Source organism: Podarcis tiliguerta (assembly GCF_965153285.1).
Source record: "Podarcis tiliguerta genome assembly, chromosome: 8".
NCBI classification, from domain to species: domain Eukaryota; kingdom Metazoa; phylum Chordata; class Lepidosauria; order Squamata; family Lacertidae; genus Podarcis; species Podarcis tiliguerta.
Window position 1 is genome coordinate 82,129,123 of NC_139541.1, and position 27,581 is coordinate 82,156,703.

The window sequence follows — 27,581 nt, forward strand, 5'->3', positions numbered from 1 at the left end:
CTCCACAGTCACTTACAGACATACTGTTAAGACCGTATTCGTGGGAGACAATCTTACTCGACTATGAGTGATAGAAGAAGAAGAAGAAGAAGAAGAAGAAGAAGAAGAAGAAGACTCAATGAGAGATAAGCACTCTTCATTTTGGACTCACAGCTGCCAATGGAGGCACAGGTCAATTCTGTAGTCCAGGCCAACTGTCTACCAGCTCCATCTATCCGATACATATACTAGGGTAATGTTACTTCTACATCCAGAGGCTTCTCTCCCACATCTGCGACAGCCTGCGACACCAGGCTTCCTCAAACTCGGCCCTCCAGACATTTTTGAGACTACAACTCCCATGATCCCCAGCTAGCAGGACCAGTGGTCAAGGATGATGGGAATTGTAGTCTCAAAACATCTGGAGGGCCCAGTTTGAAGGAAGCCTGTGGGGCTACACAGTACAATTCAGCACAGCCTTTCCCTATAAGCCTGCAAGATCACTGATCTTTGCCATCCTTCATGTCTTCCACCAAGGCGCCAATGCTGTCTGGAGCAGAGCGCCTGTGCCCTGCCTTGCGAACGTGACCTGCCTAATTTACTGAAATGAAATAGATTGGGGTCATTAAAGATCAACAGGCTAGACTCTCATTTATAAATATTTCTCTCTCTCTCTCTTTACACAAACGCTGGATTCCAGAATCGGAATGTTTTTCTCTGCTTCGATGGGTTGGAACTGATGTCTAGTGATAGGACGGCGGGCAGGTATTTCTGTGCTTTATCGCTATCAGTGTGGAAGACGGGAAGTGAGGGCCAATTAAGGTCTCGGAGCCTCGACTCCTGGCTTCTATTCTTAGGTCTGGAAAAGAAGTAGCATCTAGTGGTCTAAAAACATGCTGGGAGCTTTGAGCAAAAGCTTAGGGAAGCTTAGCTCTTAAACCTGCTTTCCACTTAGGCGGCCATCCAAACCACACTTAAAGGTAAAGGGATCCCTGACCATTAGGTCCAGTCGTGGCCGACTCTGGGGTTGCGGCACTCATCTCGCTTTACTGGCCGAGGGAGCCGGCGTACAGCTTCCAGGTCATGTGGCCAGCATGACTAAGCCGTTTCTGGTGAATCAGAGCAGCACACAGAAAAGCTGTTTACCTTACCGCCGGAGTGGTACCTATTTATCTACTTGCACTTTGATGTGCTTTTGAACTGCTGGCAGTTGGCAGGAGCAGGGACTGAGCAATGGGAGCTCACCCCGTCACAGGGATTCGAACCGCTGACCTTCTGATCGGCAAGTCCTAGGCTCTGTGGTTTAACCCACAGAGCCACCCGCGTCCCCTTACCTTACCCCCGTGGAACTCAATAGGATTTCCCTTTGTGAAGTTACCCACTAGGGGAGAGTGGTCATGTAAGCTTTCAGAATACTTAGAATTAGCCAAATTGACAGACATAATAAGACAAAAACCAAAAAGTGAAGTGAAAAAGGAATGGGAGTGCCTAAATGAATACCTCAAAAGCCAAGGTCCGAGGAAAGACAGAAATCTGACTGAGTCTGGAATGACCTTGTGAAGTGGAAGGATAAGAAAGAGGGATTTATATCGAGATGTTAGGATAGAGATGATAAGGAAAATCGGAAAACAGGAAGACACAATGAGAGATAAAGGAGGTGCTGTGCGATTGGTGGAAGTCAATGTTTTGTTGTTGTTTTTATAGTGTTTATATTATTAACTTGGATTTGTTTTGGTTTTTTTAGTTGTTGCTTTCTTAGTTTTTCGAATGTTGGCTTTTTTGTGTTGTGTATTGTTATTTTTCGATATTTTTCGTGTTGTTGTGTGGGAAATACTAATAAAATTTTTTTAAAAAAAAAAAAAAGATACGGTTAGGAGACCCACTAGCTCTGGAATTTGTGGAAGAACAGCATACTGTGGCTGTGATGCAAAGCAGGGGATGACAACCTCAATCTCAGGGACTGAATGCATACCATACGACCGTCCCAATTTAAGCAGGACATCCAGCAATTGCATAAGCCATCCTAGCTTCTGAATGCATCCCAAAATGCCCCGATTTTTGGTCCTGCACTCCGGCATGAATCAGCTGGCTCCCACAAGAACTTGGAACCAAAAAACTAGCACCCTGATTTGAATAATCCAGTTGTTGGAGGGGATAATAATAATAATAATAATAATAATAATAATAATAATAATAATTTATTACTTATACCCGGCCCATCTGGCCGAGCCTCCCCAGCTACTCTGGGCAGCTCCCAACAGAATATTAAAAACATCAAACATTAAAAACTTCCCTAAACAGGGCTGCCTTCAGATGTCTTCTAAAAGTCAGTTAGTAGTTTATTTCCTTGACATCTGGTGGGAGGGAGTTCCACAGGGTGGGCGCCACCACCGAGAAGGCCCTCTGCCCGGTTCCATGTAACTTCACTTCTCACAGTGAGGGAATTGCCAGAAGGCCTCAGAGCTGGATCTCAGTTTCCAGGCAGAATGATGGGGGTGGAGATGCTCCTTCAGGTATACTGAACCGAGGCCATTTAGGGCTTTAAAGGTCAGCACCAACACTTTGAATTGTGCTCGGAAACATACTGGGAGCCCATGTAGGTCTCTCAGGACCAGTGTTATATGGTTTTGGCAGCCACTTCCAGTCATGCTGCATTCTGGATTAGTTGCAGTTTCCAGGTCACCTTCAAAGGGAGCCCCACGTAGAGTGCATTGCAGTCATCCAAGCGGGAGATAACCAGAGCATGCACCACTCTGGAGAGACAGTCTGCAGGCAGGCAGGGTCTCAGCCAGGGTAGATGTTGCTGAGATAGGAGTGCAGACATGCTGGGAATGTCGACTCGGGAGAGCACATCTTGTGCGTGGAATTCCATCCCAAATCCCTCGGACAGAGTGCCTGTGGAAGGCATTGAGGCATCGCTCCTGATGGTTCTAAGTTGGCCGCTTCCGAAAAAGCAGTGGACTCAACACGCAAGCCTGGTTGGACCTTAATCGCCGATACGGATGGTACTATATTATAACAACAACAACTCCCACTCTCCTCCCCTTTGGAGTACTCATCCCCATGTGTAATCAAGACCTGGCTCCAACCGAGTCGCCAGCCGCCAAGCTTTTGGCTCAGGAAGCCGGTGAGGTTGTGAGCGCAGCTGCCCTGCCGAGAAAGGCATTTTTTTCTGTTTCCTCCCACTCTGCAAAGCACAGAACCAAATGGGCATCATCAGAAGGGACCTCTTGCCTGCAATTGATGCAGATGGCCAAGGAGGAGGAGAAGCAGGAGGAGGAGGAGGGAATCCGCAGCAAAGAGCCCTTCTGGAGTAAAACTGCAGGGACAGAGTGGGCAGCTCCACTGAGGCTTTTTCCCATTCCGCAGCTGAGCCATCACTCTTAGCGACTTGAGAATCCCAGGCAATTAGAAACATAGGAAAGGCAGGAGGCAGCCTTAGCCATCAGCCTCCGTAACAGAGGATGGGGAAGAAGATGCTTCTCTTTTGCTTTCAGTGAGGAGAAGCTCATACTTGTTGGACCAAAGACGCAAGCCGTTTCCCTTAATCTCTTTTTTTGATGAACTGCAAGAGCCGCAAAAAGATTCCATTGAGCACATAGGTTGATAATACGGACAGAGTAGCTACATATGAACGAATTGCATGCCGACGCAAATTAAGAATGGATAAATATGAAGAAATCTGGAATGAATATTTAAGCGATAAGGCGGATAGAGGCGGGAAGTGGGGGGAGGGGAGAGAGGTGGGGAAATATTGTCATAGAATCATAGAGTTGGAAGAGACCACAAGGGCCATTGAGTCCAACCCCCTGCCAAGCAGGAAACACCATCAGAGCACTCCTGACATATGGTTGTCAAGCCTCTGCTTAAAGACCTCCAAAGAAGGAGACTCCACCACACTCCTTGGCAGCAAATTCCACTGTCAAACAGCTCTTACTGTCAGGAAGTTCTTCCTAATGTTTAGGTGGAATCTTCTTTCTTGTAGTTTGGATCCATTGCTCTGTGTCCGCTTCTCTGGAGCAGCAGAAAACAACCTTTCTCCCTCCTCTATGTGACATCCTTTTATATATTTGAACATGGCTATCATATCACCCCTTAACCTCCTCTTCTCCAGGCTAGACATGCCCAGCTCCCTTAGCCGTTCCTCATAAGGCATCGTTTCCAGGCCTTTGACCATTTTGGTTGCCCTCCTCTGGACACACTCCAGTTTGTCAGTGTCCTTCTTGAACTGTGGTGCCCAGAACTGGACACAGTACTCCAGGTGAGGTCTGACCAGAGCAGAAGACAGTGGCACTATTACTTCCCTTGATCTAGATGCTATACTAAAAAGGGTGCAGTCAAAAGGGTGCAGTCATGGGTATATCAGTGTACTTAAATCTGAATTGTCAAATTGTGTTATTATTGTTATTATGGTTTTTGTTGTCGTGTCTGTTGCGGTTGCTGTTTGTATCGAAAAAAATGATTAAATAAATTAATAATAATAATAATCTTTGGGTCATGGGTTCGAGCCCAACTTGGGTAAAAGACTTCTGCACTGCAAGGGGATGAACTCTTGTGGTCCCTTCTAATTCTATGATACGAAGCAGAAGATATTGTGATTATTACTGTGCAAAAGAGCAATGCTGAAGAATAAACTATGCAAAGAGGAACTGCAGCAATTTATGACACCTCTCCGTTTCCATTCCCTTGGTTGAATTTTCGATTGGAAGGCCCTCAATGCAGGTGAAATATACTCTGAGTCGAGTGTGGATTTCATGCTCTTTATTCAGCTCATAGTAGTGAGGAATGAAAGTTCCCCCACAATATCTGCTTTATATACATGATTTACACAATGGGCCACACGTGATTGGCTAATTCTGGGATTCTCCTGTAGGCCAATCAGGTTGCAGATTCACTTCCACCTGGAGCTGGATTGGGTGGCTCCTGCGGACCAATTATACTGCCGCATTGTTCTAGGACCAATCAGACTGTTGCATTCTGAATCCTATCGTTCTAGGACCAATCAGACTGCTGCTTTTTGGACCCTATTCAACTCAGTACATAACAGCAGGGAGGCCTCCCTTCTTGCAATTCAAGCATCATTTATACACACTCCAGTTCTTTTTTTTTAGAAATGGTGGAGCACACATAGATGTATTTGGGAGGTTTCTTTTAGCGCAGAACCCTCCAGCCTTCCTCATACGTCTTTTGCGTTGCCATGGCCTAAACCTCTGTGAAACATCTCCTGTTAGATCACTGATCTGCCGGGCACAGGGTCACGGAGCTCATCCTGCGCCCCTGAAACGGTACCTTCTCCACCTTCCGCCCCCTCCAATGCCCACGCGGACGTCAAACTTGCCAGGCGCTCAGCCAAGCCACCTCGCCACCAATCTCCGCAGTGGCAGCTGGCTTGTCACTGACTGCCTTTATAAATAAATCAAATATTCTGTTTCGGAAGGAGGTGGAACTTCTCCTCCACCCCCCCCCCCCCAAAAAAGTATTTGAAATGTATAAACCAGCTGGCCGTTGTAAACAATACCATAAAATTTCAAAACAATATTGATTCCAGAATGCAAATCTGGAGAAAAGACAAATTCCCCACCTGTTGGCATCGCCAGTCTCTCTGCATCAGAGGCGGCAACAGCCAGAGCTCTTAGAAATTCCTGCCATGTTATCAAGATGAGCCAGAGTTCTTCCTTCCGGCGCTTGGACTCCCGGCATGCGTTTTTTAAAAATAAGTGTGAGAGAAACCTGGAGACATGACCGAAATGTGCAGAGCAGGAAGCCTAAAATTGCAGGTGGCATCTCAGCCGAGAGCAAAACATAGATTTTTAAACCCAATTAAAGCAACACACACAGAGAGAGAGAGGCACGCAATGTTCCACCTATGGCAAAGTAATTACGATCTCTCTTCGCTCTCCAGGGAATTGAGAGGCCTTTCAATCTTCCCGCTTGCCCCTCCTCATTTGAGGATTCCCCAGGGCCTGATTGGCCCCCAGCCCAGCCTTCTAATTGGCTGGGAACTCTTGATAAACACTTCTCAGCCAAGCCAACTCCTCCTCCCCATTACATAAGAATCATGCACACACACACACACACACACACACACACACACCTTGAACAGGTGAATGGCTCAGCTGCCTATTCCAGGCAGAAGCCAGCTAGGTTCCTCTGGAGGCTTACGACACAGAATCGTAGAATTGTATAGTTGGAAGGGACCCCATAGGGTCATTCAGCCCAACCCCCTGCAGGAACCTTTGTTCAGAAACCTCCAACAAAGGAAGGTCCACTCCAACCTTCCGAAATAGACCATTCCAATGTCGAACAGCTCTAACAACAACAACAACAATTTATTTATACCCCGCCCATCTGGCTGGGCTTCCCCAGCCACTTTGGGTGGCCTCCAACAGAATATGATAGCCATGTTCAAATATATAAAAGGATGTCACCTAGAGGAGGGAGAAAGGTTGTGTTCTGCTGCTCCAGAGAAGCGGACACAGAGCAATGGATCCAAACTACAAGAAAGAAGATCCCACCTAAACTTTAGGAAGAACTTCCTGACAGTAAGAGCTGTTTGACAGTGGAATTTGCTGCCAAGGAGTGTGGTGGAGTCTCCTTCTTTGGAGGTCTTTAAGCAGAGGCTTGACAACCATATGTCAGGAGTGCTCTGATGGTGCTTCCTGCTTGGCAGGGGGTTGGACTCGATGGCCCTTGTGGTCTCTTCCAACTCTATGATTCTATGATTCTATGAATATTAAAATACTGTAATGCATCAAACATTAAAAGCTTCCCTAAACGGGGCTGCCTTCAGATGTCTTCTAAAAGTCTGGTAGTTGTTCTTCTCTTTGAAATCTGGTGGGAGGGCGTTCCACAGGGCGGGTGCCACTACCGAGAAGGCCCTCTGCCTGGTTCCTTGTAACTTGGCTTCTCGCAGTGAGGGAACTGCCAGAAGGCCCTCAGCACTGGACCTCAGCGTATAGACAGAACGATGGGGATGGAGATCCTCCTTCAGGTATACTGGACCAAGGCCGTTTAGGGCTTTAAAGATCAGCACCGACACTTTGAATTGTGCTCGGAAACGTACAGGTACCTCTTCTACTGCCCTGGAGGTGAGGGCCTGAATCAATGGCTTCACAAGAAAGGAGATTCCGACTTTCTGAAAGTAGGAGCTGTTCGACAGTGGAACGGACTTCCTCTGGAGGTTGTGGACTCTCTCACCTTCAGTGGAGGAGGTTGAGTGGCCACCTGTCATGGAGGCTTCAGTTGAGATTCCTGCATTGCAGGGGTTGGACTGGATGACCCCCAGGGTCCCTTCCAACTCTATGATTCCACACACATTCGCACCCCTTGCCATCTAGGCAGGGAAAAGGCATTATCAGCGTTAAATCTTAATATATATATTTAACTGCCACAATATCTGAATTGTCTCTGTTATACCTAATTGCAATCCAATGTATTCCTGTTATGTTTAATGATTTTTCTGATATTCTGAACTGGTCTGTGACTGTAATGTTGTTGTTTAGTCGTTTAGTCGTGTCCGCCTCTTCGTGACCCCCTGGACCAGAGCACGCCAGGCCCTCCTGTCTTCCACTGCCTCCCGCAGTTTGGTCAAACTCATGCTGGCAGCTTCGAGAACACTGTCCAACCATCTCGTCCTCTGTCGTCCCCTTCTCCTTGTGCCCTCCGTCTTTCCCAACATCAGGGTCTTTTCCAGGGAGTCTTCTCTTCTCATGAGGTGGCCAAAGTATTGGAGCCTCAGCTTCAGGATCTGTCCTTCCAGTGAGCACTCAGGGCTGATTTCCCTAAGAATGGATAGATTTGATCTTCTTGCAGTCCATGGGACTCTCAAGAGTCTCCTCCAGCACCAGAATTCAAAAGCATCAATTCTTCGGCGATCAGCCTTCTTTACGGTCCAGCTCTCACTTCCATACATCACTACTGAGAGAACCATAGCTTTAACTATACGTGTGACCGTAATAATAAAATTCAATTCAATTATCAGCGTTCAGGGACAGTGAAACACTCAAGAACAGTGCAGAGCAGGGCCAACCAGAGGTGTGGACTGGACTGCCCCAGATCTTGTGAATGGCTTTTGAGATTTCCCTCTGGAAGAGCGGGGAAGGGGAGGCTCAATTCCCAGTGGTCGCAGGTTCCACAGCCCTCTCTAGCTCCTCAGCCATCCACTTGGCAGGCATAGCTCCGTCAGTAGAGACTCTTAATCTCTGGATCTGAGTTCGAGCCCCACTTGGGTAAAGGATTTCTACATTGCAGGGGGTGGGCTAGATGACTCTTGTGGTCCCTAGTCCACAGGTGAGGGTTCCCTCTTTCCTCATTCCATTACATCCCCTTCCCCTCCTGGTTGCCTGATGGTATCTTTTCTGCTTATGCTGCCGGCAAAGCGAGCCAGTGTGGTGTAGTGGTTAAGAGCGGTAGTCACGTAATCTGGGTAACCGGGTTCGCGTCTCCGCTCCTCCACATGCAGCTGCTGGGTGACCTTGGGCCAGTCACAGTCTCTCAGCCCCACTCACCTCACAGAGTGTTTGTTGTGGGGGAGGAAGGGAAAGGAGAATGTTAGCCGCTTTGAGACTCCTGAAAGGGAGTGAAAGGCGGGATATCAAATCCAAACTCTTCTTCTTCTTCTTCATTTGTGGGAGCTAGGCTAAGGCAGACGGGCTCGCTGCACTTCTAAACATTTTCAGGCCAAGAAGGGATCAGTCACCATGAGAAGAGGCTGCCATTTTCTGTGGCATCCCCATGGCAACAGGGACATTTGCTGCGGCCTACCATCCTCGCCAAGATGGGGGGATAAGTGCCATCCTGGAGGACTGTAATTGATTGGCCTCCAATCCCAGCACCGAAATTATTATTATTATTATAACCCTCCGAAAGTCTCTTTCTCACTTTTCCCTTTCTTTCTTTCCTCCTCCATCTCGTCCTCTCTCTAATCTAGACGCCACCAAAAGGAGAAGATGTGCTCATTTATAAAAACAACCTGTCAGCACCTCAGTAATACCAGGCATTAAAAATACAAGAGACCTTTCTACTAGCCGGCTCGGCTGAGGAATGAATAATGCCGGGTCAGGAAGCAAGAAGAGGGCAGAAGAAATGAAAAAGGAGGAATCTGTCTCTTATGCTGGGGGGACCTTCTGAGGAACGGGTGATGGGGGGTTGGCAAAGGAGGTTTGCAAAAGACAGAGAAGGACTCAGTGCAGGGCCGTTAGTGGTCGTATGGATCCTGCCTTCTGACCTCCTTTCTTTGGATTTTCATTCCTCTCCATCTTTGGCCTATGCTCAGACTACAAGATGTCTTACTTTTGACAGCACTTTCCATGCATTGAGTCTGAACAGGGATGACATGCAGAGAGACATTTTAAGGCAGGAGAACTCACAGTGATCAAATCAGAAGCCGGGAGGACTTTTGTAAGTCCGGGACTGTCCCTGGAAAATCGGGACACTGGGAGGGTATGCTGTTTAGCTCTTTAAAAAGGTAAAGGGACCCCTGACCATTAGGTCCAGTCGTGGCCGACTCGGGGTTACGGCGCTCATCTCGCTTTCCTGGCCAAGGGAGCCGGCGTACAGCTTCCGGGTCATGTGGCCAGCATGACTAAGCCGCTTCTGGTGAACCAGAGCAGCGCACAGAAATGCCGTTTACCTTCCCGCCAGAGCGGTACCTATTTATCTACTTGCACTTTGACGTGCTTTCGAACTGCTAGGTTGGCAGGAGCAGGGACCGAGCAACAGGAGCTCACCCCGTCGCGGGGATTCAAACCGCCGACCTTCTGATCGGCAAGTCCTAGGCTCTGTGGTTTAACCCACAGCGCCACCTGCATCCCTGTTTAGCTCTTTAGACTCTCCAAAAAAACTGAGGGGTGGGAAGCCTCTGCATGAAGGGCCTGGTGGAGTCATTTCCCCACTGATGTCTACCCAAACAAAGCTGGGAATTATTTGAAAGGTGGAGAGGTTTTTTTCTGGATGCATGGATTTCTGAGTCTGCTCGGGCCCCGAGGGACCAACGGCTTAGCCGCTGTGTGGGGCTGGCTGATGGGAGTTGTAGTCATAGAATCATAGAATCATAGCGTTGGAAGAGACCACAAGGGCCATCGAGTCCAACCCCCTGCCAAGCAGGAAACACCGTCAGAGCACTCCTGACATATGGTTGTCAAGCCTCTGCTTAAAGACCTCCAAAGAAGGAGACTCCACCACACTCCTTGGCAGCAAATTCCACTGTCAAACAGCTCTTACTGTCAGGAAGTTCTTCCTAATGTTGAGGTGGACTCTTCTTTCTTGTAGTTTGGATCCATTGCTCCGTGTCCGCTTCTCTGGAGCAGCAGAAAACAACCTTTCTCCCTCCTCTATGTGACATCCTTTTATATATTTGAACATGGCTATCATATCACCCCTTAACCTCCTCTTCTCCAGGCTAAACATGCCCAGCTCCCTTAGCCGATCCTCATAAGGCATTGTTTCCAGGCCTTTGACCATTTTGGTTGCCCTCCTCTGGACACGTTCCAGTTTGTCAGTGTCCTTCTTGAACTGTGGTGCCCAGAACTGGACACAGTACTCCAGGTGAGGTCTGACCAGAGCAGAATACAGTGGCACTATTACGTCCGAAACGGCTGGAGGGCACTGGGTTGGCGAAGGCTGCCCTGGAACGGCTCGTTTATTCCCCGCTCCCCTCTCCGGCTTGTCAGCACAGCCGGATTAGCTGATGAACTGGAGGCTTGAAGCCTCGTCAAGAGCGAGAAAATCAATAGCAATTTATGCCTCTTTGGAGCCTGGCAGACCCAGGGACAGGCGGAGGGAAGCGACGCAGATGAAGTGCAGGCGGGAAGAGAGGAGATGTTCTTGCAGCAGCTCAGCTCATCTCCTCCCCAAAGTCCTCAACCTACGTTCGGAAAAGGCAGCAGCTCCTCTGAGAAGGGCCTCCGCTCAGCGGGCACAGCACTGGCTTTGCATGCAGAAGGTTTAGACCCCGGCAGCAGGTAGGGCTGGGAGTGCCTCCTGCCTGAAGTTCTGGAGAGGTGCTGCCAGTCCGTGCTGACAATACTGGGGTTTGATGGAGCAATCTTCAGGCTCCTTATAAGGAAGCTTCCCTTGTCCCTTATTTTTTTATTTTTTTATTCAAAATTATAACAAGGCATATTATCCAGAAACATATCATCCTTGTTCCCCCCCCCCATTTTTCCTCCCTCCCCACCCACCCCCACCTCACCCCCCGGGTTCCCTCAGTTCCAGTCTTTGGTTTCTCTAAGAATGCTGTTTTCTGCATGTTACAAAGTTGTATAGACCCTCAAACTGTTTAGCTGATTATTATCAATAAAAAACCTGCCCAGTAGTCCAGTTCACTTTGTTGGGTCTTCAGATACTTTGTGAAAGGTTCCCATTCATCCTTAAAGTCACAGTTATCCTTGTCCCGTAGCTTATATGTCAGTTTTGCCAGTTCTGCGTAGTCCATCAATTTTTCTTGCCATGATTCTTTAGTTGGGGTTTCTTTAGTCTTCCATCCTTGTGCTACCAGAACTCTCACGGCCGTTGTCGCGTACATGAAGATGTTTTTCAACTTTTTTGGCAGGTCTTTCCCTACAATCCCCAACAAAAATGCCTCGGGTTTTTTAACAAATGTTCAATTTGTTGTATATCATTTCCCAAAAAAATTTAATTACCTTACAATCCCACCACATATGATAAAATGTCCTCTCCTTTTCCTTACACTTCCAACATATATTTGAGCTATTTTTGTACATTTTCCCTAACTGCACTGGTGTTGTGTACCATCTGTACATCATCTTCATGTAATTCTCCTTCAATAGGGAACAATCTGTAAATTTCAAATCAGTTTTCCATAATTTAACCTAATCTTCCATTATAATGCTGTGGCCTACATCTTGTGCCCATTTAATCATAACTGATTTTACCTCTTCATCTTTCGTCTCCCATTCTAAGAGTATGCTGTATGCGGCCTTCAGTAGTTTCACTTTCCCTTCAATCACTTCCGTTTAAAACCTAGATCTAGTATAACTAAATCCTTTCTTGCTGTCTTCTTTATGTGTTTCATGTAGCTTCCCTTGTCCCTAAACCGCGTGCAAAACAACGGCTGCTGCTTATCACCAGAGCAGCCTGTTTCTGGGCTGATTCACGCCATGAAGAGTCCCTACCTTTACCATATGTGGTGGGAATGCAGAGAAATTAAAAAGTTCTGGGAAATGATATATAACGAGTTGAAGAAAATGTTTAAATTAACATTTTTTAAAAAAAACAAAACCAGAGGCATTTCTGTTAGGGATTTTAGGGAAAGACCTGCCAAGGAAAATAAAGGATTTATTTATGTACGCGACAACGGCGGCAAGCGTCTTGCTAGCACAAGGATGGAAGAACGAGGAAATCCCGACAAAAGAACAGTGGCAAGAGAAACTGATGGATTATGCAGAACTGGCGAAATTGACATGCAAACTGTGAGACAAGGACAACTGTGACTTTAAAGAAGAACGGGGACTTTTTACAAACTACTTAAAAAAACAACAAAATGAATTGGACTCCTTGGCAGGCTTTGAATAAACATACACAATTTTTTTTTATTGTTAACATAATAGATAGATAATTTAAGGATCTTTATAATTTTATAATATGCAGAGAACAATGTGTGCTGAAAAATCAGAGAGAGGAGCTGAGGGAGGTCTGGGGGGAGGGGGGAAATTGGGGGGGATTGATGAAGATGATATGTTGTGATAATTTGCTATGTTGAAATTATTAATAAAAAATATTTTTTTAAAAAGAGAGAGTGTCTGCCAGTCAGAATTGGCAATGCTGAGTCAGATGGGCCATACTAAGGCAGCTTCAGGTGTGCTCTGCTGCTGCCGCTGCTGCCCCACACTGACCCCCAGTCCTGCTGGTGCAATAATGACCCACGGTCAGGTTTCAAGACCAGAGAAGGTCCAGCCCAGAATAGCTGACCATCAACAACGCTGAACCACTGAGCCTATTCAGGTTTCATAGAATCATAGAATCATAGAGTTGGAAGAGACCACAAGGGCCATCGAGTCCAACCCCCTGCCAAGCAGGAAACACCATCAGAGCACTCCTGACATATGATTGTCAAGCCTCTGCTTAAAGACCTCCAAAGAAGGAGACTCCACCACACTCCTTGGCAGCAAATTCCACTGTCAAACAGCTCTTACTGTCAGGAAGTTCTTCCTAATGTTTAGGTGGAATCTTCTTTCTTGTAGTTTGGATCCATTGCTCCGTGTCCGCTTCTCTGGAGCAGCAGAAAACAACCTTTCTCCCTCCTCTATGTGACATCCTTTTATATATTGGAACATGGCTATCATATCACCCCTTAAGCTCCTCTTCTCCAGGCTAAACATGCCCAGCTCCCTTAGCCGTTCCTCATAAGGCATCGTTTCCAGGCCTCTGACCATTTTGGTTGCCCTCCTCTGGACACGTTCCAGTTTGTCAGTGTCCTTCTTGAACTGTGGTGCCCAGAACTGGACACAGTACTCCAGGTGAGATCTGACCAGAGCAGAATACAGTGGCACTATTAGATCCAGTCATGACTGACTCTGGGGTTGCCGCGCTCATCTCACTTTATTGGCCAAGGAAGCCGGTGTACAGCTTCTGGGTCATGTGGCTAGCATGACTGAGCCGCTTCTGGCGAACCAGAGCAGCGCACGGAAACGCCGTTTACCTTCCCGCCGGAGCGGTACCTATTTATCTACTTGCAATTTGACGTGCTTTCGAACTGCTAGGTGGGCAGGAGCAGGGACCGAGCAACGGGAGCTCACCCCGTCGCGCGGATTCAAAGCCCAAGGCTCAGTGGTTTAACCCACAGCGCCACCCACGTCCCATTCAGGTTTCTAGACCATAGTAATTACCGCATTTTCCCGTCTATAAGATGCCTCCATGTATGAGACGCCCCCCTATTTTGGGGGACTCAGATTTAAGAAAATCCACCCTCGGCACTATCCGTGTATAAGACACCCCCTAATTTTTGACATTATCTTTTTTTTTATTATTATTAATTTTTTATTAATAGGCCAATCACATCACATTGTTCAAATCACATTAATTCCAAATTATACCGCCAAATTTTAAAATTTTTGGGGGGTACCCATATATCAAGCTCAGCACGAGTCCAAAATTCCGGATGACTCCAGACATCACTTATTTGCTGCTTTTATTAGACAGTTCCATCCAGTTCACTTCGGATAGATCTTTATTACCTTCTTTCTCTTCTTGTTGTTATCATTTATTCCTTTCTTTGCGATCTCTGATGGTTTTCACAAACAGATTGAAGATTTAGCGTCTCTGTGTGGGTATGCTCTGCCAAACTCATATTATTCAGGAGCGACCTCTGTTAGTCTTCGGTCGGTCCATTATTTTTCAATTTTTGACATTATCTTTTAGGGGAGAAATCTAGTCTTATACACAGAAAAATACGGTAATTGATTAAACCATAAGGAGAGAAAGAAGGGGAGTCTCAACTTTCTCACTCAATTCAGTTGGCTCCAGTCCCAGCCTTTAAAACCAGCTCGCTCGCGCTCTCTCTCTCACACACACACACATACACACCCTAAAATGTTTGGATAGATGCCTAGGAAAAGGCAGTTCAAAATTATTGCTTTAATTTATGGAGTGCCAGTTCAGAGGAAAGCTTTTCAGACGAAATTTCTCTTTAAAGGTGTAATGCATAAAATTGCAGCCCTCCTCTCTCACACTTGATCTAATAAAATGTCTATATTTTTAATTATGTGGCGACTGGGGGGTGGGGGGGGGCGAGTCTTGGCCAGCCCGGAGAAGGGATCGTTTTAAATGAAAAAGTAAAAGAAACCAGAGCTCTTGATCGCTTTGATAATCTGCCCCCAGCTTAGCTTTTAGCATGGGGGGGGGGGGGCGAAGGAATTGGAAACTGTGGAGAAAGACGTTGTGAGACATGTGACTGAAGGGATTCTGTGTGTGGTTAATGCATGAGTAGGCAAACTAAGGCCCGGGGGACGGAGCCAGCCCAATCGCCATGGACGGTCCGAGAATCAGCATGTTTTTCCATGAGTAGAAAGTGTGCTTTTATTTAAAATGCATCTCTTGGTTATTTGTGGGGCACAGGAATTCGTTCATTTCCCCCCCAAAATATAGTCCGGCCCCCCACTTGACCACTCAGCACCTTTCGATACCCATTTGAGCCGAATGAGTGGGGTGACTATAGGGGGGCAAAGTTTCGTGGGGATCCGGACCCTATATCCTGGGTTGGCTTCAGGGAACAGCATTAGGTGGAGGCCTCTGGGCCCCTGGAAGGCCCATGGTGTGCTGGCAAACAGTTAAATAATTCAATTCCAACCTGTCTGCCTCGCTTTTGCTCACCCAAGAGGGAAAAATAAATAAATAAAAGCATTCTGGGAAATGATATATAATGAATCAAGGGGGAGAAATTGTAAGAAAGGTTAGGCTGGCCTCAATCAGAGCCGGGGCTTTTTCGGCTGTGGCCTCAATCTGGTGGAACGCTCTGTCCCAAGAGACTAGGGCCCTGCGGAACTTGACATCTTTCCGCAGGGCCTGCAAGACAGAGCTGTTCCACCAGGCATTTGGCCAGGGCACAGCCTGACTCCCTCCTTTGGCAATCTGCACAGAACTCTGGCCCAATAGTTGCCATCTGTAATGGTTCTAGGGGTTGCTCGGGCGTAAGCCGGTGCAAACACCTGGCTGGATTGCCTGAGTGAACCTTTTCTGTCTGGGCAGCCACTCACCCGTGGCTGTCTCAATCGCTGGCAGAATCCGCCAGTGGGTGTTTCTTAAACTTCTTCCAGCAAAGAAGCTCTTTGACGCCTAGTCTCTTCCTACTCTCTCTGCGCGAAAGCCTTCTGCGCAAGGAGGGCGTGGGCAGCAGAGGACCCCTACTCTCCCCGCTGGTCCCCAGCAAGGAGTCATGGGACCGCCTCGCCGCTTCCCCCATCTGCCCCCCTTCTCCACTGGTGCTACGCTGATTCTCTTCCCCAGAAGATGGGCTGCCTCTCCCAATCCCGGGACGCTCTCCAGAATCCCTCTGGATTTTGCTCTCTCCCTCCGGCACTGATGGCAGTTCCCTGACAGAAATGTTTAAAATAACTTTTATTTTTTAAAAAACAAAAAGCCAGAGGCTTTTCTATTAGGAATTGTAGGTGCTGAAATTCTAAGGGAGCAGAAAAGAGTTTTCAAGTATGTGACGACAGCTGCGCGGATGTTATTGTCCCAGAGATGGGAAGGAGATAAAGTCCCTACCAGAGAAGAATGGCAGATGAAGTCGATGGACTATGCCGAAATGGCAAAAATGACCGGAAAGTTTAGGAACCAGGAAGACCAAAATTTTAAAAAGGAATGGGGGGAAATTATAACTTATCTTGAAGACCACTGTAAGCAGTTGAAAATGTTAGCAGGACTGCAATAACACTCATGGTATAACAAGAACTATGGACACAATGGAGTTATAAAAATTTGGATTATTAAAAAAAAGAGAGAGATGCAGTAGAAAAGGTTTAACAACAGAACCCACAGAGGGGAAGGGGGAAAGTACAGAGATTTGGAGGGATTTTGTAACTTTGGGTGTGTTGCGATATGATTATAAATTTAAATATGCAAAACCAAATTTTAAAAATACATTGAACAAGCAAGGAAAGAATCAGGACTGTTTACTTACACTGTTTCGTCGTCTTTGAACTCCAGCTCCCCGCAGGAATCTTCGTAATCCACTCCCCCTCCTCGAGCCGTCCCTTCCACCGTCTGGTAGGGGACCATGACCGTCCCACGGGCCCCTGAACTGCGGATGACCTTGACCTCCAGGGTCCCTTGGCACTCGCTGACCCTCAATAGTTTATCCTGGAAGGTGAAGATGCCGGCGTGGTCGTCGTCCAAAATGGTCACAGTGGCCACCAGCGGCGCCACGAGCCTGCCCTTGGGGTGGTCAGCCGAATCGGACTCAAACATGCCCTCTGCGTCCCCCACCCGCAGGTTGAGCAGCCGGACGAAGAAGTGCTCATCTTCCTCAAAGATGTCGTCATCGATGATGCCAATCTTCAGCTCCTTCTGCGTCTCGCCGGGCTTGAAGATCAGCGTCCCCTCGCTGAACTCGTAGTCGGAGCCCGCCTTGGCCGAGCCGTCCTCCGTCTTGTAGTCCACGTAGAAGGTGTTGTAGGTGTCGCCGCCCTGCTGGCAAGCCACGGTCAACGTGACCGAGCCGCAGTTTTCCAGGCAGTGGTACATGCACGGCTCAAAGAAGATCTTACTGTAGTTCTCTTCTGCCTCTGCTTCTGAAGGCACCTCCAGCAGGTTCACGGACTTCTTGGAGAACTCAGAGACATGCTTCTTGAGGATGTTCCCCGCCCCTGTCATCATCCGCGTGGCCTGGATGCGATAGAAAGCCCGGCTTTTCTGCTGGTGCAACAGGGCGTAATAGTTGGCCATCTCAACCAACTGGTCCAGCTCCTTGTCCGGGTGCTTCTGCTTAAGGTCTTTGAGGATCTGGATGACCTCCTTGCGGCTCTCATCCAGCTCCTTCTCCTCCTGGGTGGTGATGGGGAGTGGGGCCACGGAGGCCGCGCTCCCATCCACGAAGACGCTCTCCCGGTGGTCATTGCCCACAAAGCTGCCGTCCATCTCTATCCCCTTAGGGAACTCGCCCTCGGTGCCGATGATGATGCCGCTGCGAGGATCCGCCCGATACCTCTTGTAGACGTACTTGTAGAAGAGCAGGCGCTTGTCCGCCATCCAGGCAAAGACCACGCAGACCGGGAAGAAGACAAGGGTCAGCAAGGCTTCCCACACTTGCACGATCCCTGGCGAGAAGACCGCCAAGATCAGGTACAACCAGATGTAGGCGAAGATGCTCCAAGAAGCTGTGACAAAGAACACCCTCAGGTGCTTGATCTTGCGGCTCTCGCCGTTGGGGATAACGTAGACGCACACGGCAATGACCACAAACATGTTGAAGGCTGCGCTGCCCACGATGGTGCCAGGACCCAACTCGCCGGCTTGGAAGTTGTGGCCGCAGACCTCAATCACTGAGAGGAGGATCTCTGGCGCCGACGAACCCAAAGCCATGAGGGTGAGGTTGGAGACCGTCTCGTTCCAGATCCTCACGGTTCCAATGCTGGTCTCACCGTTGGACTTGGTGATGGTGATCTCCTTCTCCTTGGAGGTGATGACCTCAATAGACGCCATGAAGCGGTCGGCGATGATGGAGACTCCCAGGAACATGTACATCATGGCAACGAAGTAGACGATGGCCCTGGCAGCCTTGTCGCCGAAGGATGGGTTGTCCGGCTGCCAGACGGGGAGCAACACTCCCGGTTGACATTTGTTGGACCCTTCGCAGCTGCCATTGACCTTTGTCTCGGCATCGTAGGCTCCGGCCCAGGAGGCGTTCTCGGCGAAGACGGCCGAGGCCACCAAGACTTTGGCGAAAGTGCAAGAGGTCAGCCACCACCCCCAATGCGACGGCAACATCCTCCTCAGGCAGTTCAGGCCAACAGGATCTGAAAGACAGCAAGTGATAGACAGCACTTTTAGATACGCCCCATGACAGAATGAAATTCAAGAACACAGAATTTTCATATTGGGAAAAGCTACGGAGGGAGGATTTAAAATTTACAGCATGCTGTGCATTGAAGGAGACTTATATAGAGATGGTGTATCGGTGGTACTCGAATCCACCACCCTGAGATTAAGAGTCTCATGCTCTACCAACTGAGCTATCTGATTTTCTCTAACTGTTATCTCTGTTTTACATCCATGATAAAGCGGAATAAAAATTCTTTACCCAGAACCAAGGTATATGCATCCTTATCTAGTATATACATTGTTGTGCGCCTTGCTTGGCGGCAGAACTGCCTTGCAAAATTTGCAGAAGCGCACATTTTGAAGAACGGCGCTCTTTCAGTTTGCAGATTGCTTCAGAAAGTGCAAATTAGGTGTGTTCTCAAGCTGAATTGAATTCTCACACACAAACACAACCCTAAAGGGAAGGCAGCGGGGAACTTTGCTCCTATTCCTGCCTGCATCAGTTATTGTTATCAGTGAATAAAAAATATTGTTGTTGTTGTTGTTGTTGTTGTTGTTGTTGTTGTTGTTGTTGTTGTTGTTATTATTATTATTATCCACTGAAAGTCTCCCTCTGCTTGTTTATTGCATTTGACCGTACGATTATCCTGGGACCCTTTGCAAAACACATGCATGACTACTCAAAAACAGTCCTTCCATCATCATCATCATCATAACAACAACTTTATTATTTATACCCCACCTATCTGGCTGGGTTGCCCCAGCCACTCTGGGAGGCTTCCAACACATACTTACTTAGGGATCATTAGGCAAGGAACTGAAAATAAAACTGCCAAGAGCGTAATGCCCTTATACAAATCTATGGTGCGACTGCACTTAGAATACTGTGGGGTTCTGGTTGCCTCGCCTCAAAAAGGGTACTGAAGAGCTGGAAAAGCTTTAGGAAAGGGCAAGCAAAACGGTCAGGGGGTGGAGCAAGTCCCTCATGGGGGAAAGTTGCAGTGTTTGAGGCTTTTTTGATTTAGAGAAAGGGGGAGCAAAGGGGGAGATGATAGACATGATTGAATTGCTGCATGACATGGAAAAAGTGGATGGAGAAAAGTTTCCTTTCATGACACCAGAATTTGTGGAGATCTGATGAAGCAGAATCTTGGAAGGTTCAGGGCTTCTACACGGAGCACATAGAAGGAACCTGAAACGACAGCGCTAGCGGCAGCCACCGACTTGGACAGATTTAAATGAGGATTAGATAAGTGCATGGCAGAAAGGGCTATCAATGGCTACTAGCCAGAATGGCCGTGCTCTGCATCCAGCCAGGGCCAGATTTATGTATAAGCTAAAGAAGCTATAGCTTAGAGCCCCGCTTTCTTGGGGGCACCAACAAAATTTAAAGGAAAATAAACCTGGATATACATTTCCAAAATATAAGATAAAAAACAAATAATAAAAAAATATAATAAAAAATAAAAAAACAAATAAAATAAAACCTACATGCAGCTACAGTTTTGTGTTGTGTAGGCTCCTATGATGTAAGTCATGGGCCCCGACTGCTAGCCTGCTCCCTAAAATATAACAGGTTTGCTCATTTCTATATATAGGGTTGTCTTTGTCCAAGGAGTTTTCTTGGCAGGGATACTGGAGTGGCTTGCCGGTTCCTGCTTCCAGTATGTATGGAAGTGAGAGCTGGACCATAAAGAAGGCGGATCGCCGAAGAATGGATGCTTTTGAATTCTGGTGCTGGAGGAGACTCTTGAGAGTCCCATGGACTGCAGGAAGATCAGACCTCTCCATTCTGAAGGAAATCAGCCCTGAGCGCTCACTGGAAGGACGGATCCTGAAGCTGAGGCTCCAAGACTTTGGCCACTTCATGAGAAGGGAAGACTCCCTGGAAAAGACCCTGATGTTGGGAAAGATGGAGGGCACAAGGAGAAGGGGACGACAGAGGACGAGATGGTGGGAGAGTGTTCTTGAAGCTGCCAGCATGAGTTTGACCAAACTGTGGGAGGCAGTGGAAGGCAGGAGTGCCTGGCATGCTCTGGTCCAGGGGGTCACGAAGAGTCGGACACGACTAAATGACTAAACAACAACAACAAAGGAACCCTGGATGGTTAAGTCCAGTCAAAGGCGACTCTGGGGTTGCGGCGCTCATCTCGGTTTCAGGGCGAGGGAGCCGGCGTTTGTCCACAGACAGCTTTCCGGGTCACGTGGCCAGCAGGACTAAACTGCTTCTGGCGCAACAGGACACCGTGACGGAAACCAGAGCATACGGAAACGCCGTTTACTTTCCCACCGCAGTGGTACCTATTTATCTACTTGCACTGGTGTGCTTTCGAACTGCTAGGTTGGCAGGAGCAGGGACCGAGCAACGAGAGCTCATTCCGTCGCATGGATTTGAACCGCTGACCTTCTGATCAGCAAGTCCAAGAGGCTCAGTGATTTAGACCACAGCACCAACCCCCTGCAATTCAGCAATATGCAGCTGTCCCCAATGGGGATTGTACCTGCAACTTTGGCGTTACCGGAACCACATGCTAACCAGCTGAGTTCTTGCGGAAGGGGTTAGAGATCAGACCTGGACCTTTTTATCTCTCCTGGGCAGTGCGGCAAGCACACTTCCAAGGGAAACTCTGGGAAGAGACTGTTTTGCTCTGAGACCACTGCAGGCTTTTGTTTCAATCAAACCCCTCTCCCCATGCCAGCTTGGAGAACATTGCTTCCCTGCCCCCTCCCCACCCCAGACTGCCTCTCCCCCTGCGTTGGACCCTTCAGCAGAACAGACGGATCCTACCAACTGCAGCCCACATACAAGCCTAGTTCCATTCACCAACCTCCTGGGCGAGAAGAAAATCTATTTCTATTTTTAATTCCCAAGCAGAACGAAGGCTGAAAAACACCAGGCACGGATTGCAGAAAAGCAGGGGGGGGGAGGGAGGCTCCATACAGCAAAGGCTTGCTTCTTCGGACACAGAGGGCAGGGAGGTCCGAGTTCAAATCCCGCCCTGGACATGAAATCATGGCGTGGCCTAGACAAAGCTCACACCCTCTCGGCACCTGTGTAAAATAATGGGTCACCTGCCACCTAAAGTAAGTTGCAACATGTGGGACTTAATGGCACATTAGAATGTGTAGTTTGCAGGTGTCCTCAGTATTCTGCATGCGTGCGCACACACGTTAATACCGAGCCTGGGTGCAGTAAAGGTAAAGTAAAGGGACCCCTGACCATTAGGTCCAGTCGTGGCCGACTCTGGGGTTGCGGCGCTCATCTCGCTTTATTGGCCGAGGGAGCCGGTGTACAGCTTCCGGGTCATGTGGCCAGTATGACTAAGCTGCTTCTGGTGAACCAGAGCAGCGCACGGAAACGCTGTTTATCTTCCTGCCAGAGCGGTACCTATTTATCTATTGACGTGCTTTTGAACTGCTAGGTTGGCAGGAGAAGGGACAGAGCAACGGGAGCTCACCCCATCATGGGGATTTGAACCGCCAACCTTCTGATCAGCAAGTCCTAGGCTCTGTGGTTTAACCCACAGCGCCACCCAGTAGTTTTCCCCAAAAGTGCAGCACAATTACCATGAAAGCATCACACAAAAACACATTGTGCAGCAATTGGCTACACAGTGGGGAGGGTCCTGGTGTAAATCAGTCCCCCTACTGCACTCAGTACACACACACACACACCCCCGATGATGCTGAACTGCAACTCCCATCTGCAGCAGCACAACCGGACGCCTTCCTCTGCCCCACCTGCAACAAAACATGTCTCTCCTGTGTCGGTCTCTACAGCCACAGCAGGAACTGCAACGCTCCAGAGGTTTGAATTCACCCCCAAAGGCGTACCCCTCCATTATCTCCAAAGACAGACGGATGCCAACAACTCCCATCAACCCCTGGAAGCACAGCCAATGGCCAGGGATGGTGGGTTTTGTGGTTCAGCAACATGCAGAGGACCAAAGGTTTATTATTATTATTATTCAATGTATCTCCCCTGCCCTCCAACAAGAGGGTATTTCCATCAGGCCATCTCAGAGCCCAGGATTTGATGAGGAACAGGATGCTTGCTGAGCAGCTGCAACGAGGACCCTGAGCTTTTCAACACACCACCGATGCCACGCCTTTAAACCTTGATGTGACAACACTAGCGAGTGATCGTCACCTGTGCTACGAAACGCTTGAGGCACTGATCACTGCTCATCATGTATGGAAACAGGGCGGGCCAACTGGGGTCAGCTGGCAACCGTGGAACCAAAGACCACAGCCACATTATACATTTAAATCATAACTGCAAGAAGATCAAACCTCTCCATTCTTAAGGAAATCAGCCCTGAGTGCTCACTGGAAGGACAGATCGTGAAGCTGAGGCTCCAAGACTTTGGCCACCTCATGAGAAGAGAAGACTCCCTGGAAAAGACCCTGATGTTGGGAAAGATGGAGGGCACAAGGAGAAGGGGACGACGGAGGACGAGAGGGTGGGACAGTGTTCTCAAAGCTACCAGCATGAGTTTGACCAAACTGCGGGAGGCAGTGGAAGACAGGAGTGCCTGGCGTGCTCTGGTCCAGGGGGTCACGAAGAGTCGGACACGACTGAACAACTAAACAACAACACAACAAAATAATAAATAATAAATATTTATTTATACCCCGCCCTTCCTGGTTCAGGAAACCGGGCTCAGGGCGGCTAACAACAAATTTAAAAACATTTAATTGATGCTACAAAAAACCCAGCATAAAATACAGTATAAAGCGTAAATAACAATAAAATCAAAAATCAATTTAGGGGGAAATCCAACCAATAAGCATTAGGTGATCACCAGGGCTAGCTGGCTAAATTAGTCCCACTTGGGCCAGCGAGGAGACCAGGGGAGAACCAGCTGTGGGATCCCAGAGCGGGCAATCTTCACAAAAAGGGGAGGGGGAGGGATGGAAGGGGGATAAAAGATCAGGCCAGGTTCAAACTGAAAGCCAGATGGAATAGCTCTGTCTTACAAGTCCGGCGGAAGGAAGTTAAATCCTGCAGGGCCCTGGTCTCATGGGACAGAGCATTCCACCAGGTCGGGGCCATCACTGAGAAGGCCCTGGCCCTGGTGGAGGATAGTCTAACTTCCTTAGGGCCAGGGACCTCGAAACTATGGTTATTCATGGAGCTTAAGGTCCTCTGCGGGGCAGACCAAGAGAGGCGGTCCTGTAAGAAGAACATGGCTTCCCACAAAACAACAACCCAAACCTTGGGAACTGTAGTTTATCCACTTGGAGAGCCACCGTTCCAATCACCCTTAGCAAACTATAGTTCCCAGGATTCTTAAGTGGAGGAGTCATGTGCATTGAATTTATGGTGTATTTGTGACCAAGCAAGGTGGACGCGGGTGGCGCTGTGGGTTAAACCACAGAGCCTAGGGCTTGGCAATCAGAAGGTTAGCAGTTCAAATCTCCGCGACAGGGTGAGCTCCCGTTCCTTGCTCCCTGCTCCTGCCAACCTAGCAGTTTGAAAGCACGTCAAAAGTGCAAGTCAATAAATGGGTACCGCTCCGGTGGGAAGATAAACGGCGTTTCCGTGCGCTGCTCTGGTTCGCCAGAAGCAGCTTAGTCCTGCTGGCCACATGACCTGGAAGCTGTACGCCGGCTCCCTCAGCCAATAAAGCGAGATGAGCGCCTCAACCCCAGAGTCAGCCACGACTGGACCTAATGGTCAGGGGTCCCTTTACCTTTACCTTTAAGGTGGGTCTCTGCTGAACATCTCTCTCACAAACCGGAGCCATAGTGAGTGCCACCAGATTTTATTCTTCTAGCTATAAAATGCACAGTTGAAATTATAATCTGGCGCACAAAAGTGCCCCCTGAAAACCTTAGTGCCTTCACAGACTAGCTGGATTAACTCTCTCTTTCTGTCTGTCTCTCTCTCATCTCTGCCCCCTGGTCAATTATGATGTGCGGCTCCCTCTAATTTACTCCCTATATTCCGCCAGAGTGGGAATGAACGAGGACTTTCCAACAGAGATTCTCCAGCTAACCCGCCGGGGTCAAGTCTCTTTAGATGCCGAAACAGAGGGCAGGTGGCTGATTTAATTATCTCTAGTTGAGCGAGGGAGGAGAGAAGCTTGCTGGATGTAGCAGTAGCTTTTGCATAATTCTCACAGCTCCAGCCTTTCTCGGGGAGGGAGTGGGTTGGAAGTGCAGAAAATGGAGAAAAACCTAGGTGCCTTTTCCTCCCAGAGAAAACCGCAGAAAATCCCACTGCATGGACAGGCCAGCGTCAATTGCACAACTCTCAATTGCCAACATTTCAATCTGCCTCTGCGCTAGTGCCCTTCGTGGCAGCTTTAAGTGTTAGCAACCATTCGTGATTATCTCCATTGCTGTAACAAGTTCCTGTGCATATGCAACTCCTTTGTTGTTGTTTAGTCGTTTAGTCGTGTCCGACTCTTCGTGACCCCCTGGACCAGAGCACGCCAGGCACTCCTGTCTTCCACTGCCTCACACAGTTTGGTCAAACTCATGATTGTGGCTTTGAGAGCACTGTCCAACCATCTCATCCTCTGCCGTCCCCTTCTCCTTCTGCCCTCCATCTTTCCCAGCATCAGGGTCTTTTCGAGGGAGTCTTCTCTTCTCATGAGGTGGCCAAAGTCTTGGAGCCTCAGCTTCAGGATCTGTCCTTCCAGTGAGCACTCAGGGCTGATTTCCTTCACAATGGATAGGTTTGATCTTCTTGCAGTCCATGGGACTCTCAAGAGTCTCCTCCAGCACCAAAATTCAAAAGCATCCATTCTTCGGCGATCCGCCTTCTTTATGGTCCAGCTCTCACTTCCATACATCACTACTGGGGAAACCATAGCTTTAACTATACGGACCTTTGTTGGCAAGGTGATGTCTTTGCTTTTTAAGATGCTGTCTTGGTTTGTCATTGCTTTTCTCCCAAGAAGCAGGCATCTTTTAATTTCGTGGCTGCTGTCACCATCTGTAATGACCATGGTGCCCAAGAAAGTAAAATCTCTCACTGCCTCCATTTCTTCCCCTTCTATTTGCCAGGAGGTGATGGGACCAGTGGCCATGATCTTAGTCTTTTTGATGTTGAGCTTCAGACCGTATTTTGCGCTCTCCTCTTCCACCCTCATTAAAAGGCACTTTCTGCCATGAAGGTTGTGTCATCTGCTAGAAGACCTTTGAAGGCAGCCCTGTATAGGGAAGTTTTTGGGAAGGTACGCAAAGGGGATGCTGGACTAGGTGGGGTGATCCAACAGAGGCTCTTATTGTGTTCTTCATCTTCAACTGCTTGGTCTTCAGCGTGCTAGGCTGCTGAAAAAGACACAGGAACAGCATGACGGGCGGCAGGGGGGAAGAAGAAGAAGAGTTTGGATTTGATATCCCGCCTTTCACTCCCTTTAAGGAGTCTCAAAGCGGCTAACATTCTCCTTTCCCTTCCTCCCCCACAACAAACACTCTGTGAGGTGAGTGGGGCTGAGAGACTTCAGAGAAGTGTGACTGGCCCAAGGTCACTCAGCAGCTGCATGTGGAGGAGCGGGGAAGCGAACCCGGTTCCCCAGATTACGAGACTACCGCTCTTAACCACCACACCACACTGGCTCTCTAGATGCAAGGAGCAGCCGCACAGAAACTCTGAGGTCTCTTCCTCTCTGTGCAGTCTCTGCTTGCCACACACATAAACACACTTCCACTATCACTCCCCCCCCCCCCCCACCGCCAGCCTCTTGTCAGGCTCCTGGGCTCCACAAAAGCCGTTCCTGTATTCCTGGCAAGCCTCCGCCGCAGTCTTTGATATTCTCTTCACACGGCACCATGGGCTCTTTCCGTTCCTGGCCTCCAGACCCCAGAAAGGGTTTTTCCTTGACTCAGCTGCTCTGCCAGCATCATTGAAATAAGCCCTGCCTGGGAGAATTACATCTTCTTCCAGCTTTGTTGGCTGCAGGGCTTTCCAGCTGCTGGGCTTCTTTCTTTTTTAAAAATGCAATAAGGACTTGTCCACATGTACCTTTGCTCTGCATTTCTCGTCAGAGGTCCGGGCATTCTCTCTCTCTCTCTCTCTCTCTGCCTCAGTGCTTTCCCTGCACAAAAAGAGTTATTTGCCGCTGAATCGGAGCAAAGGCTATCTGTGGTAAACCCAAAATGCCATTTGTTCTGAATCTTCTTTCTTGTAGTTTGGATCCGTTGCTCCGTGTCCGCTTCTCTGGAGCAGCAGAAAACAACCTTTCTCCCTCCTCTATGTGACATCCTTTTATATATTTGAACATGGCTATCATATCACCCCTTAACCTCCTCTTCTCCAGGCTAAACATGCCCAGCTCCCTTAGCCATTCCTCATAAGGCATCATTTCCAGGCCTTTGACCATTTTGGTTGCCCTCCTCTGGACACGTTCCAGTTTGTCAGTGTCCTTCTTGAACTGTTGTTGCAGCCACAGGGGAAAGTTCTTAAATAGTGAGAGCTGTGAAATCTTGCGGCTGGGTAAACACAAACACGTACCATGCACTTTCAGCTGATGGGCAAGATGGGATTAGTGGTGAGGAGCTTTGGGTCTAGCCGGGATGGCCGTCTGGAACAGGCTGAGAGGTGGGGCAGAGCAGTGGGAAGCAAAGACTCTTAACGGTGATTGTTGTCCTATATAATAGCCGGGATGTTAGCTAAGCTGCTTACACAGTGCCACCGGTGGAGCAATTAGAAAGGTTTCAATTTGTGGGAATGCTCTCATTAGGCTCTCCCAAGACAAAGCGAGTGACATGAGGATGGTTTGAAGGAGGGGGGCTCCCCCCCTTCACATTCTCACGATGGGCTCTATCACATCAGGAAAATAACCAGGGCATGGAAGCATCCTTGGGTTTGAGTCCTGGAAGACCTGCTCCCAGCCTTGCAGGCCTTTTTCCACCCAGCCTGGGAAAGCGGGGCCCGGACTGACACCAGCTACAAAAGTTCTTCCTAATGTTTACTTGGAATGTCCCTTCTTGTCATTTAAATCCATTGGTTCAGTCCTACCCTCCAGAGCAGCAGAAAACAAGTTTGCACCATCCATGAGAGCCCTTCAGATATTTGAAGATGGCTCTCATATCTCCTCTCAGTCTCCTCTTCTCCAGGCTAAACATACCCAACTCCTTCAACCATTCCT

The 27,581-nt window shown here is 48.4% G+C and overlaps 1 protein-coding gene across 1 annotated transcript in view; it reads right to left on the minus strand.

Annotated features, from left to right (window-relative positions):
* The window catches only part of SLC8A2 (solute carrier family 8 member A2), a 129,180-nt gene that overhangs the window by 62,636 nt on the left and 38,963 nt on the right, over positions 1–27,581 (minus strand). Inside the window, exon 2 of the mRNA XM_083454887.1 lies at positions 16,619–18,452. Within this exon, the coding sequence (XP_083311013.1) occupies positions 16,619–18,423 (1,805 nt within the window). The 5' untranslated portion in view covers positions 18,424–18,452. The remainder of the gene's footprint in view (positions 1–16,618; positions 18,453–27,581) is intronic.